This window comes from Aotus nancymaae, unplaced genomic scaffold (genome assembly GCF_030222135.1).
Source record: "Aotus nancymaae isolate 86718 unplaced genomic scaffold, 86718_ANA_hifiasm-v0.15.2.pri h1tg000077l, whole genome shotgun sequence".
In the NCBI taxonomy this organism is placed as follows: Eukaryota; Metazoa; Chordata; class Mammalia; order Primates; family Aotidae; genus Aotus; species Aotus nancymaae.
In genome coordinates, this window is record NW_026988492.1 from 13,213,847 (window position 1) to 13,228,962 (window position 15,116).

General features: G+C 43.7%; 2 protein-coding genes across 13 annotated transcripts in view; one reads left to right on the top strand and one right to left on the bottom strand.

Annotated features, from left to right (window-relative positions):
• Nucleotides 1-15,116, bottom strand: part of MLLT10 (MLLT10 histone lysine methyltransferase DOT1L cofactor) — a 227,379-nt gene that overhangs the window by 199,708 nt on the left and 12,555 nt on the right. The gene's annotated exons all lie outside the window — the stretch shown is intronic.
• LOC135271380 (cyclin-dependent kinases regulatory subunit 1-like) lies at nucleotides 14,168-14,427 on the top strand. The gene has a single exon (XM_064368373.1). The coding sequence runs from the start codon at nucleotides 14,188-14,190 to the stop codon at nucleotides 14,425-14,427; it is 240 nt and encodes a 79-aa protein (XP_064224443.1). The 5' UTR covers nucleotides 14,168-14,187.

Consider the following 15,116-nt stretch of genomic DNA (forward strand, 5'->3'; position numbering starts at 1 on the left):
AAGGTTGCAGTGAGCCAAGATCACTCCACTGCACTCCAGCCTGGGTGACAAAAGCATGACACTATCTCGAAAAAAAAATTAAATTCAATTAAAACTGAAATAAACTGTATCCAAGAAACTTTAACAGAAGATTACAAAAACAAGGGACAGCCAGAAATCATAAAAGAGTCCTTAGAAATAAAAAGTATGGCCGGGCACAGTGGCTCACACCTATAATCCCAGCACTCTGGGATCACCTGAGGTCGGGAGTTCGAGACCAGCCTGACCAACATGATGAAACCCCATCTCTACTAAAAATAGAAAAGTAGTCGGCCATGGTGGCATGCACCTGTAATCCAGCTACTTGGTAGGCTGAGGTCAGAGAATCGCTTGAATAAATTTAAGTGAAGGGTTGGAAGAGAAAGTGAGGTATCACCGCAGTAAGTAGAGCAAAAAGAGCTATACAGCTGAAACAGAAAATATAAAAAAAATTATATGATCAGATTAGAAAATACAATATCCATGTGTAAAAAAAATACAGAAGCCAGGCTTGGTGGCTCACACCTATAATCCAAGCACTTTGGGAGCCCAAGGCAGGCAAATCACAAGTTCAGGAGTTTGAGAACAGCCTGGCCAACATGGTGAAACCCCACCTCTACTAAAAATACAAAAAATTAGCTGGGCATAGTGGTGGGCACCTGTAAACCCAGCTACTCGGGAGGCTGAGACAGGAGAATCACTTGAGCCTGGGAGGCAGAGATTGCAGTGAGCCGAAATCACACCACTACACTCCAGTCCCGGCAACAGAGCGAGACTTTATCTCAAGGAAAAAAGAAAAAAGAAAAAAAAAATACAGAAAAGGCAAACAAAATGGAACTGAGGAAATTATCAAAGAAATAATTCAAAAACTTTCTCCCTGCCCTAAACTAACATTCTGAAACATGAGCTAACAAATCAAAAGGACCACTGTGTACCTAGTACAAAAGCATACCATCATGAAAAGTATCAGAATTAACCAGATTAAAGAGAAAAATACTAAATCCAAAGAGAACTACCACATACAAATGATTAAAAAGAAATCAGAATAGGCCAGGTGCATGGCTCACACCTGTAATCCCAGAACTTTGTGAGGCTGAGGCGGGTGGATCACTCGTGGTCAGTAATTCGAATCTGGACTGGCCAACGTGGTGAAACCCCATCTCTACTAAAACCACAAAAATTACCCAGGCATGGTGGTGCATGCATGTAATCTCAGCTACTCGGGAGGCTGAGACAAGAGAATCGCTTGAACCGGAGCCGAGATCGCACCACTGCACTCCAGCCTGGGCAACAGAGCAAGACTGTCTCAAAAAGAAAAAAAGAAGAAAAAAATCAGAAGTACAGCCAAGTGTGGTGGCTCAGGTCTATATCCCAGCACATTGGGAGGCCAAAGCAGGTGGATCACCTGAGGCCAGGAGTTTGAGATCTGCCTGGCCAATATGGCAAAACCCCCATCTCTACTAAAATTACAAAAATTAGCTGGGCATAGTGGTGCACACCTGTAGTCCCAGCTACTTGGGAGGCTGAGGCAGGAGAATCTCCTGAACCCACAACGCAGAGGTTGCAGTGAGCGGAGATCACACCACTGCACTCCAGTGTGGACGACAGAGTGAAACTCCATCTCAAAAAAAAAAAAAGAAATCAGAACTGCATTGGACTTGCTAACAGTAATGCTGAAAGCTAACAGGCAGTAGAGAAAGATCTTCAAATTCTGAAGGAAAATGATTTCCAACCAAGAATTCTATGTATTCTGTCAAACAATCAGGTAAGATAGCAATCCCATTTTATCAAGCATGCAAAACCTTTATTTCTCATGCACCTTTTCCTATGAGGATACCAAAAGATATGCCTTCTTAAATATAAAGAAATAAGGGAGTAGGGGGCTAGGAAAACAGGGAATCCAATATAAGCAAGAAGAAAACTCCAAGATAATGGTGAAGGGAAGTTCCAGTATCCATAAACCAAGCCTAAAGAGCAAACAGCCCAGACAGGAGCAAGCAGATGGTAACCAGAAGAAGGTCCCTGATTTAAAAAGGAAAGGAAGGAAGAGGAAAGTAAGACAAGAAAAAGTAAAAGAGGAGAGAGGAAAGAGGTAGAAGGAAGAAAAGGAGGAAGGGGGAAGGAAGAAGAGAGAAGAACAAGACCAAAAAGAGGGGAAAAAAAAGAGGAAAGGGAAAGAAGAGGAAGAAGAAAATAAACAGGAAAGAAGATAAAAGAAAGGAAAAGGGGCCAGGCGCAGTGGCTCACGCCTGTAATCCCAGCACTTTGGGAGGCTGAGGCGGGTGGATCACGAGGTCAAGAGATCAAGACCATCCTGGTCAACATGGTGAAACCCTGTCTCTACTAAAAATACAAAAAAAAAATTAGCTGGGCATGGTGGCGCATGCCTGTAATCCCAGCTACTCAGGAGGCTGAGGCAGGAGAATTGCCTGAACCCAGGAGGTGGAGGTTGTGGTGAGCCGAGATTGCGCCATTGCACTCCAGCCTGGGTAACAAGAGTGAAACTCCGTCTCAAAAAAAAGAAAAAAAAAAAAAAGAAAGGAAAAGAAAAGTGGATCTATAAACTATCTAACACATTAAACATGCAGAAGATTATTTAAGAAAGCAATGGGCCAGGCATGGTGGCTCTCGCCTATAATCCCAGGACTTTGGGAGGCCAAGGCGAGCAGATAACAGGGTCAGGAGTTTGAGACCAGCCTGGCAAACATGGTGAAACCCTGTCTCTACTAAAAATACAAAAATTAGCTGGGCGTCTTGGCGGGTGCCTGTAATCCTAGCTAGTCAGGAGGCTGAGGCAGTGAGCCGAGATCACGCCACTGCACTTCACTCTGGGCAACAGAGCAAGACTCCGTCTCAAAAAAAAAGAAAAGAAAAGAAAAGAAAAGAAAGCAATGAGAGGATATACAAGTCTTATAGCCTTACATTAAAAAACACAAGGAAAGCTGAAATACAAGACAAGTATTAATCACAGAGAGAAAATAAGACAACACCAGATAGCAATAACACCACTGTACATTTTTGGCTCAGAAATGAGCAAAATCCAGGCATGGTAGCTCATGCCTGTAACCCCAGTACTTTGGGAGGCCAAGGCGGAAGGATCCCTTCAACACAGGAGTCGTCCAAGAACAACCTGGCAACATACTAAGACCCTCATCTCCACAAAAAACTTAAAAGTTAGCCAGGCATGGTGGTATGCACCTGTAGTCCCAGCTACCTGGGAGGTTGAGGTAGGAGGATCACCTGAGGTCAGGAGTTTGAGACTAGCCTGGCCAACACCGTGAAACCCCATCTCTACTCAAAATACAAAAATTGCCCAGGTGTGGTGATACATACCTGTAATCCCACCTACTTGAGAAGCTGAGGCAGGAGAATTCCTTGAACCCAGGAGGCAGAGGTTGCAGTGGGCTGAGATCACACCACTGAACTTCAGCCTGGGCAACAGAGCGAGACTGTATCTCAAAAAAAAAAAAAAGAGACAGAGAGAGAAACAGACACCATATACTAGGCAATGTATCAAAGCACATCTATGTTTTCAATTCTCTTACTAGTTTTGCAGGCCGCTTAGAAAAGAATACAAACAAGTATTAAGGACCTACTTTATTCCTGCCCTTATTCTAGGCTTTTCTCACATTAAAAGGAAAAGGAATTCATGAAGCAAAACTGGCTATGTTATCTGCCTATGACGGTAAGCACCAAATCTTTTAATTTTTGAAAACCACCTTTTTGAAAGCTACAAGAACTTAGGATATTATGCAGAATTTAAAATAAAATACTAGATTATGAGTCAGCAGTAAGGAAAAAATGTTAGCAAATGTTCAACTTTGAAGACATTCTATTTAAAGTGTACAGGCAAAAAAGTTTGTAAAAAAATTAAAAAGTTATTTGTGTTATGTTAAAAAAAAAAGTACAATCCAAGTACTTTTTGCTACTCACCTTGGCTTCTTGCACTTAGGAATCAAAGATAAAATAAATCTGGAAACAATTTTTAATTGTTTTCACATAATTTTAATTATGTGAATGAAGATAAATCTCCAGTTGGCAGAAATAAAAAAGAACTTTAAAGCTAAATGAGGCCCAACGCGGTAGCTCACTTCTGTAATCCCAGCACTTTGGGAGGCCAAGTCAGGCAGCAAATCACTTACGCTCAGAAGTTCAAGACAAGCCTGGGCAACATGGCAAAACCTCCGCTTCTACTAAAATTATAAAAATTAGCTGGGCTTGGTGGCACCAGTCTGTAGTCTCAGACTCAGGAAGCTAAGGCAGGAGAATCCCTTGATCCTGGGAGGCAGAGGCTGCAGTGAGCTGGGATCTCCCCATTTCACTCTAGCCTGAGTAACAAAGTAACACTGTGTCTCCAAAACAAACAAAAAAAGCTAAAGGAATCAATATTACTCAAAGCTGAGACACTCAATGAAGCTATCAGAAACAACACCTTAGAGGATAGGACTGACTATGACAACAACACAGACTCAAGATATGGAGAAAAGAGGCTGGGCGCGGTGGCTCATGCCTGTAATCCCAGCACTTTGGGAGGCCAAGGCAGGTGGATCACGAGGTCAAGAGATCGAGACCATCCTGGCCAACATGGTGAAACCCCATCTCTACTAAAAATACAAAAATTAGCTGGGCATGGTGGCGCACGCCTGTAGTCCCAGCTACTCATGAGGCTGAGGCGGGAGAACTACTTGAACCCGGGAGGCAGAGGTTGCAGTGAGCTGAGATGGCACCACTGCACTCCAGCCCGGCACCTGGTGACAGAACAAGACTCTGTCTCCAAAAAAAAAAAAAAAAAAAGATATGGAGAAAAGCTCTAACTGGGTTCCCTACATAAGGATAGGAGCTGATAAGGGCCCATATAACAGGAGACTAGAAAAACATGCTCTGGACTACTAAGACTAGAGAAGCTGCAGAGAAATGAGATGCTTACTCCAGACATGAGTAGATGAGTCACTCTAGGAAATTCAAGGGGATTCTGACAGACAGTATGGGGCCCAAAATCCATTATTTAAAGGGTGCAGAAGAAATCCAAGCCAAGAAACAAACTTAGAGACTGGCCTGGAACAATGAACCCCATTAAACAAACTGTGACAGACTCTGCAGCTACCAATTCAAGTCCATTTTCTCTTTCTTCCCTACTAACAGAACTCTGGCTTTAAAGAGTTTATCAACAGGCCCAACTTTATGATTACCTTTCGCAGGTTCTGTAACAATTAAGGGCCAGTAAAGTTAAGCATAAATTGTTGAGTGGAACCTCGAGGAGAATTCATTTATGAGTACAACTCGGGGACTGGCACAGTGGTTCACACCTGTAATCCCAGCACTTTGGGAGGCCACACTGGGAGGATCACCTGAGGTCAGGAGGTCAAGACCAGCCTGGCTAACATGGTGAAACCCCTTTTCTACTGAAAATACAAAAAATCAATCGGGACATGGTGGCATGCACCTGTAATTCCAGCTACTCAGGAGGCTGAGACAGGAGAATTGCTTGAACCCAGGAGGCGGAGGTTGCAGCAGTGAGCCAAGATTGCACCATTGCACTCCAGCTTGGGAAACTCAGTCTCAAAAAAAAAAAAGTACAACTCAGGACTGGGCACAGTGGCTCATGCATGTAATCCTGTAATCCCAGCACTTTGGGAGGCCGAGATGGGCAGATCCCCTGAGGTGAGGAGTTCGAGACCAGCCTGGCCAACATGGTGAAACCCCATCTCTACTAAAAATACAAAACTTAGCGAGGCTTGGTGGCGAATGCCTTTAATCCCAGCTACTGAGGAGGCTGAAGTGGAAGAATCGGTTGAACCCGTGAGGCAGAGGTTGCAGTGAGCAGAGATCACGACCACAGCACTCCAACCTGGGCAACACAGCAAGACTGTCTCAAAGAAAAAAAAAAAAAAGTACAACTCAGTTGGAGAACCACACTTGAAACCTTACCCCCACCCCTTCTTTCTGCCTGCAACTTCTTTTGCAGTCACAATGACTGCAGTTCCAGCTGCCATGCTTTGACTGTGGGATAACCCTGAACATAAAAACCAGGTGCTAAAGATGGTATAGTAGGAAGACAGAAAAAGCGTAATCCCTAATGACTTAAGAGAGTTGTCATAAAAGCTTCAAAATCCCTTTTGCTTTTAAGTAAAAGAATAACCTCTTGACTTGCAGAAACTATTATAATCTGGTCAGCCAAACATAATTCTTAAAAGTCAGAGAGCAAAGGCAAAAACCCCACAGTGACATCTTTACAACCCATGATAGAGGAATAGGAATCCCAAGAAAGACAACTCCTCCTGATGATTAGCTTGCGGTCAAAAATTACACGATATATGCAGACATCTACCACCAGAGTTAACAAACAAACGAAAGAATTCCAAAATCCGACAATATTTACAATAAGTATGTTTTAAATGTTCAAATAAATAAAGGACTATAATCCTTCAGACACCAAAGCAAGACACCCTGAAAAAAGAAGAAACACATTGAAAAATAAAATCACAAAGAAATTCTAGCTATAATTTACTAAGAAAAAAAAATGTATTCATTAAATTAAAAATAAGCATAAATCTGAAGACAGAGTTAAAGATATTATCCATAATGCAATGATAAGAGAGAAAATTTGAAAGACAAATTAAAAGACATGAAAAACAGAATGAAAATCCCAAACATATACCTAACAGTTCTAGGAAAAGAAAACTTAAAGAGAAAGTTAGGGCCGGGCGTGGTGGCTCACGCCTGTAATCCTAGCACTTTGGGAGGCTGAGATGGGTGGATCACCTGAGGTCAGGAGTTCGAGACCAGCCTGGCCAACATGGTGACACCCCATCTCTATCTTTATTAAAAAAAAAAAAAAAAAAAAAAAATGAAAGTTACAGTATTTAAAGACATAGAGCAGAAAATAAAACATGGAAGAAGGGCACTGAGTCCTCAGAATGAAAAAGCAGACCAAGTCTCCAACAGGATATTCAAACTGCCAAAAGATTGTTTATCAACCCATAGATACCAGAAGACAAACCAGAATAAAATCTTTCATTACAGGAATATAGCTATTATCACAAGATTCAAGCTAGCTTCCAAGAGAGCAAAATAATGAAATTATTAGACACAAAAAGACTAATATAGCTTTCTTACTTATTACTTAGTAGTCTCAGACCCTGAGTAAAAATATCAAAACCCTTCAAAAGAAAAAGGATGAACCCATAAAGCAACAAGGAAAATAAAAGGCTAGGTTGAACAAAAACACCAGTAACGTTAAGTCTAAATCATAAACGACTGTTTTTTTAAAACACACGATTATTTGCAAGATTCAAAATAGAGGCCAGGTGCAGTGGTTCACGCCTGTAACCCCAGCACTTTGGGAGGCCAAGGCAGGCGGATCATGAGGTCAGGCGTTTAAGACCAGCCTGACCAACACGGTGAAACCAAATTTTGTATTTTTAGTCTCTACTAAAAATACCAAAATTAGCCTGGTGTAGTGGCGCATGCCTATAATCCCAGCTATTCAGGAGGCTGAGGTAGAAGAATTGCTGTCCCCGGGAGGGACAGGTTGCATAAGCCAAGATTATGCCACTGCACTGCAGCCTGGGTGACAGAGTGAGACTCTGTCTCAAAAAAAAAAAAGAAGATTCTAAATAAGATGCACAGTTGCTCACACCTGTAATCCCAGCATTTTGGAAGGCAGAGGCAGGTGCATCACCTCAAGTCAGGAGTTCAAGAACAGCCTGGCAACATGGTGAAGCCCGGTCCCTACTAAAAATACAAAAATTAGCAGGACATGGTGGCACATGCCTATAATCCCAGCTACTTCAGAGGCTGAGGCAGGAGAATCGCTTGAACACAGAAGGTGGAGGTTGCAGCGAGCTCAGATCTCGCCACTACATTCCAGACTGGGCAACAAAAGCGAAACTCTGTCTCAAAAAAAAAAAAAAAACCCAGCAGAATAATAAAGACAACAGTAACACAGATTGTTCAAGGGAAAAAGAACAAAAGGAATCAAGGCATCCTAAGGACCTTCGCTTTGTTCAAAAGTGTACAGATACTAATTTAAGACTCAGAAAAACATTAAGTATGCATGTTAAAACTTTAAGTGCAATCACTAAAAGAAAAGAAATAGAACATATGACCTCCATAACGCAGATAATTTAAAAAATAAAAGAATGAAGGGGCCGGGCAGGCAGGGTGGCTCACGCCTATAATCCCAGCACTTTGGGAGGTCAAGGCTGGTGGGTCACCTGAAGTCAGGAGTTCAAGACCAACCTGGAAAACAGGGTAAAACTCCATCTCTACTAACAAAAAAAAAAAAAAAAAAAAAAAATACAAAAATTAGCTGGGCATGGTGATGGGCACCTGTAATCCCAGCTACATGGGAGGCTGAGACAGAATCGCTTGAACTGGGCAGACGGAGGTTGCAGTGAGCCAAGATTTCGCCACTGCACTCCCCCCAGGCAACAGAGCAAGACTCTGTCTCTTCTAAGCCCTTGACCACAAAAAAAAAAAAAAAAGAATGAAGGAAACTCACTCCAACTAAAAGGAAAAAAAGGAAAGGAAAAAAGCATAACAGATACCACAAAGATTATTACTAACAAACCCAAATGTATCAGTCATTACCATAAAAAATCTGCCTATTTGTACAGATTATCAGATTTTTGTTGTTGTTGTAATTTTTAGAGACACAAGGTCTCTTTGTTTCCCAGGTGTGTCTCGAACTCCTGGGCTCAAGCGATCTTTCCGTCTCAGCCCCTCAACCTCTCAAAGTGCTGAGATTACAGGCTTGACTGAGCCACCACACCAGGCCTCAGACTGTATTTAAAAACAAAAAACAAGCTTCATTATATTTACAAGAATGTTTATTGCAGTGCTATTTGTGACTATAAAAAAATCAGAACTTTAAATGATAAGAGAACTAAATTGTGATACATTCTGTAACAGAATACTGAAAATCAGATAAGAATGAACTAGATCAAGGGTCGGGCCTGGTTAGTACTTGGATGGGAGACCGCCCGGGAATACCAGGTACTGTAGGCTTTGAAAAAAAAACAAAAAAACAAAAATGAACTAGATCAGTATGTATTAGGTAGCCATATCATAAGTTGCAGAAAATGGTATCATATACCATTCTGTAAACCTGTATTTTCGGTATTATGAATATATTTAAGTATAAAATAGGTACAAAAGACACTGAAAGAATAATGGTTGTCCAGGTGCGGTGACTCATGCCTGTAATCCCAGCACTTTGGGAGGCGGAGGTGGGTGGATGACTTGAGGTCAAGAGTTCAAGACCAACCTAGCCAATATGGTGAAACCACATCTCTGCTAAAAATACAAAAATTAGCCAGGTGTAGTAGCGGGTGTCTATAATCCCAGCTTCTTGGGAGGCTGAGGCAGGAGAACTGCTTGAACCTGGGAGCCAGAGGGTGCAGTGAGCAGAGATCCTGCCACTGAACTCCAGCCTGAGCAACAGAGCAAGACTCCATCTTAAAAAAACAAATAAAACAAAAAAAAGAATAATGTTTGACTCAGATTGGGGAGATGATAAAAAGTACTTCAACCTAATTTTTTAATTCATTATTCGTTTTAAGTAAAAGGGAAGATATGAAGCAAATACAAAGAACCAACATTTGTTCATTTCGGTAGGAACGCGTAGATACGTATTACATGTTCTATATCATTCAGAACTATTTATAATAAGCAAAAAGAAAATAATAACATAGTGCAACCCTAGATCAATTCCTAAAACTTTTGTTTTTAATTCCATATAACAGTTTCTCCCTCAAAATTTAAGAAGCTAGGGACTGGGCGAGGTGGCTCACGCCCGTAATTCCAGCACTTTGGGAGGCTGAGGTGGATAGATCACCTGAAGTCAGGAGTTTGAGACCAGCCTGGCCAACATGGCGAAACCCCATCTCTACTAAAATACAAAAATTAGCCGGGCACGTGGTTGTGCGCATCTGTAGTCCCAGCAACTTGGGAAGCTGAGGCAGAATTGCTTAAACCTGGGAGGTGGAGGTTGCAGTGAGCCAAGATAGCCCCTTTGCACTCCAGCCTGGAAAACAAGAGGAAAACTCTGTCTCAAAAAAAAAAAAAAATGTAAGAAGCCAGGAAGAACTGCAATAAAAAGAGGCAGAGCAGCAGGGAAAAGTCACAAAGTCACAGCTTACCTCCTACAGGAAAAAAATAGCCTTTCACTTAGATCTAAAATAACAATAACTTAATAATACAAATTCTTTTTTTCTTTGAGATAGGGTCTCTCATTATTTCCCAGGCTGTAGTGCAGGGGCACAAACACAGCTAACTGTAGCCTGTAACTCCTAGACTCAAGTGATCCTCCTGCCTCAGTGTCCCAAGTAGCTGGACCACAGGTGTGCACCATCATGCACAGTTGTTTTTATTTTTTGTGGAGATGTTATCACCTTGGCACCCAGGCTGGTTTTGAACTCCTGGGCTCAAGGGATCCTCCTGCCTCAGCATCCCAAAGTGTAGAGATTACAGGGGTGAGCTGCCGTGCCCAGCCTCTCCCCTCTCCTCTCCCTACTTTTGAGACAGGGTCTCCCACTGTTGCCCAGGCTGTGCTGCATTGGCATGATCTCAGCTCACCGCAACCTCCACCTCCTAGGCTCAAGAGATTCTCCCACCTCAGCCTCCCAAGTACCTAGGACTATAGGAACATGCCACCATGCCTGGCTGATTTTTGTATTATTTTGTAGAGACAGGGTTTCGCCATGTGGCCAGGTTGGTCTCAAGCTCTTGAACTCAAGCAGTCAGCCCGCCTCAGCCACCCAAAGTGCTGGGATTATAGGCATGAGTCACTGCACCCGCCCTCAACTCCTTCAGAGAGACTGGGTCTCCCTATGTTGCCCAGGATGGAATGCAGTGGCTATTCACAGGCGTGATCATTGTGCATGACAGCCTTGAATTCCTGGCCTCAACAGATAAAATTTTCTCAAGGCCAGGAGTTCAAGTTGCAATGAGCTATGATCACACTCTAACCTGGGCAACACAGTGAGACTCCATCTTTAAAAAATTTTTTTTAAATAGGTTGGGTACGGTGGCTCACACTGTCACCTCAGCACTTTGGGGGGCTGAGGCAGGAAGACTGCTTGAGTCCAGGAGTGCAAGACCAGCCTGAGGAACACAGCGAGACCCCACCTCTAAAAAAAAATTTAAAACTTAGCCAGGCATGCTGGTGCATACTTGTGGTACCAGTCATTCAAGAGGCTGAGGCAGGAAGATTTTTAAGGCCCAGGAGGTCGGGGCTGCAGTAAGCCATGATCACACAACTGCACTGCAGCCTGGGAGACAGAGCAAGACCATGTTTCAAAAAAATAAAAAAATCAGAATAATAAATGATAGGCCAGGGCGACAAGAGTGAGACTCTGCCTCAAAAAAAAATAATAATAATAAATAAAACACAAAAAGTAGAGGCTGGGCCCAGTGGCTCACGCCTGTAATCCCAGCACTTTGGGAGGCCAAGGCAGACATATCACCTGAGGTCAGGAGTTCACAACCAGCCTGGCCAACATAGTGAAACTCCATCTCTACTAAAACTACAAAAATTAGCCAGCAGTAGGGTAGGGCGCAGTGGCTCATGCCTGTAATCCCAGCACTTTGAGAGGCCAAGGCAAGCGAATCACCTGAGGTCAGCAGTTCAAGACTAGCCTGGCCAACATGGTGAAATGCTGTCTCTATAAAAATACAAAAACTACAGGTCAGGCATAATGGCTCACACCTGCAATCTCAGCACTTTGGGAGGCCATAGCAGGCAGATCACCTGAGGTGGGGAGTTCGAGACCAGCCTGACCAACATAGAGAAACCCTGTTCCCACTAAAAATACAAAATTAGCTGGGTGCAGTGGCGCATGCCTGAAATGCCAGCTAGTCGGGAGGCTGAGGCAGAAGAATCACTTGAACCTGGGAGGCGAAGGTTGCAGTGAGCCGAGATTGTGCTTCACTCCAGCCTGGGCAACAAGACTAAAAACGCCATCTAAAAAAAAAAAAAAATTGGCCAAGTGCCTATAAACTCAGCACTTTTGAAGGCTGAGGCAAGCAGATCACATGAGGTCAGGAGTTCGAGAACAGCCTGGCCAACATGGTCAAACCCCATCTTTACTTAAAAAATGCAATAATCGGCCGGGTGCAGTGGCTCACGCCTGTAATCCCAGCACTTTGGGAGGCCAAGGTGGGCGGATCACAAGGTCAGAAGATTGAGACCATCCTGGCCAACATGGTGAAACCTCATCTCTACTAAAAATACCAAAAAAAAAAAATTAGCTGGGCGCGGTGGTGTGTGCCTGTAATCCCAGCTACTTGGGAGGCTGAGGCAGGAGAATCACTTGAACCAGGGAGTTGGAGGCTGCAGTGAACCGAGATTTCACCACCACACTCCATCCTGGCAACAGAGACTCTGTCTCAAAAAAAAAAAAAAAAAAGCAATAATTAGCCAGGCATGGTGGCAGATGCCTGTAATCCCAGCTCCTCAGGAGGCTGAGGCAGGAGACTGGCTTAAACCTGGGAGGTGGTGGTTGCAGTGAGCTGAGATTGTGCCACTGCACTCCAGTCTGGGGGACAAGAGTAAGACTTCATTTCAAAAAAGAAAAAATTAGCCAGGCACCGTGGCAAACCTATAATCCCAGCTACTCTGGAGGCTCAGGCAGGAGAATCACTTGAACCCAGGAGGCAGAGGTTGCAGTAAGCCAAGATCATGCCAACACACTCCGGCGGAATGGGTGACAAGAGTGAGATACCGTCTCAAAAAAAAAAAAAAATTAGCCAGGAGTGGTGGTGCGTGCCTGTAGTCTCAGCTACTTGGGAGGGTGAGACAGGAGAATCACTTGAACCTGGGAGGTAGAAGTTGCCGTGAGCCAAGATCACATCACTGCACTCCAGCCTGGGCCACAGAGTGAGACTCGGTCTCAAAATGAAATAGCAAAGTAGAATATTTAAAAACTAAACTATCCTACCTGGCCAGGTACGGTCCCTCATGTCTGTAATCTCAGCACTTTGGGAGGCCAAGGCAGGAGAATTGCTAGAGCCCAAGAATTCGAGACCAGCCTGAGCAACGTGGTGAAACCCTGTTTCTACTAAAAATACAAAAAGTAACCAAGCATCCTGGTGCATGCCTGTAATCCCAGCTATTCAGGAGACTGAAGCACAAGAATCACTGGAACCCAGGAGGCAGAGGTTGCAGTGAGCTGAGATCACACCACTGCACTCCAGCCTGGGTGATGAGGCAAGACTGGATTTTTTAAAAATCAAATTTAGGCTGGGCGCGGTGGCTCACGCCTGAAATCCCAGCACTTTGGGAGGCCGAGGTGGGTGGATCACGAGGTCAAGAGATTGAGACCATCCTGGTCAACATGGTGAAACCCTGTCTCTACTTAAAAATACAAAAAATTAGCTGGGCATGGTGACACGTGCCTGTAATCCCAGCTACTCAGGAGGCTGAGGCAGGAGAATTGCCTGAACCCAGAAGGCGGAGGTTGCGGTGAGCCGAGATCGCATCATTGCACTCCAGCCTGGGTAACAAGAGTGAAACTCCGTCTTAAAAAAAAAAAAAAAAATCAAACTTAATTTTTAAAAAATCCTCTGTATCTCATCAAAATTATATAAGTAAATAAAATTTCTAATAAGTCACATCAGCCTGCAGTAATTCAGAACAAATGCTCACTAAATAAAGAATAGGCCAGGCATGGTGGCTCACACCTGAAATCCCAACACTTCAGGAGGACAACATGGGAGGATCTCTTGAAGCCAGGTGTTTGAGACTAGCCTGGGCAACATAACAAGACCTTGTCTTTACCAAAAATTTTAAAATTAGCCAGACATAGTGGCATGTGCCTATGGTCCTACTCAGGAGGCTGAAGCAGGAGGATTCCTTGAGCCCCAGAGTTCGACGTTGCAGTAAGCTAAAATCGCACCACTGATTCCAGCGTGGGCAAAGAGCGAGATCCTGTCTCTAAATACCTACATACAAAAATAGTCATGAGAGGGGGCCAGGCGAGGTGGCTCAAGCCTGTAATTCCCGCACTTTGGAAGGCCAAGGCAGGGATCACAAGGTCAGGAGTTCGAGACCAGCATGACCAACATGGTCAAACCCTGTCTCTCCTAAAAATACAAACATTAGGCTTGCTGCAGGGAGTTGCTCAGAGGTTGGTGGCACAGGGCTGAAGGCTAGCAGACGGAGCGATCATGTCGCACAAACAAATTTACTATTCGGACAAATACGACGACAAGGAGTTTGAGTATCAGCATGTCATGGTGCCCAAGGACATAGCCAAGCTGGTCCCTAAAACCCATTTGATGTCTGAATCTGAATGGAAGAATCTTGGTGGTCAGCAGAGTCAGGGATGGGTCCATTATATGATCCATGAACCAGAACCTCACATCTTACTGTTCCGGTGCCCACTACCCAAGAAGCTGAAGAAATGAAGCTGGGAAGCCACCTTCCAGCCTCAAGCTTTACATAGCTGTCCTTACTTACTAACATCTTTCTGATGACATTATTATGTTCTCTTCTTGTTTCTCACTTTGATATTTAAAAGATGTTCAATACACTGTCTGAATGTGCTGCTAACTACTTTGCTTCTTGAGTAGAGCCACCACTACCATAGCCCAGCCAGATGAGTGCTCTCTGGACCCAAAGCCTCAGCTGAGTGTGACCCCAAAAGCCACGGTGTGCTGTGTATCCAGAACACACTTGGCAGATGGAGGAAGCATCTGGGATTAAGATCATGGCAGTTACAGATATTGTGAAACTTGTTATTGTTTTTTTTCCTGCCAGGTGTTGTGTGTATGGTGACTTGTGGATTTATGTTTCAGTATACTGGAAACTTTCCACTTTATTCAAGAAATCTGTTCATGTTGTAAGACTTGATTAAAGAGGAAGTTTTTATAATCCAAAAAAAAAAAAATCCAAACATTAGCCAGGCATGGTGGCGCGCACCTGTAATCCCAGCTACTCAGGAGACTGAGGCAGGAAAATCGCTTGAACCCGGGAGGCAGAGGTTGCAGTGAGCCAAGATCCCACCACTGCACTCCAGCCTGGGTGACAGAGTGAGACTCCGTCTTCAAAAAAACCAAAAATAGTCATGAGAAAGTGTGCAACTTTTTTCTTTTGG

What these genes read in the sequence shown, in the direction of transcription:
- LOC135271380 (XM_064368373.1), top strand. Translation starts at nt 14,188, where the DNA reads ATGTCGCACAAACAAATTTACTATTCGGACAAATACGACGACAAGGAG.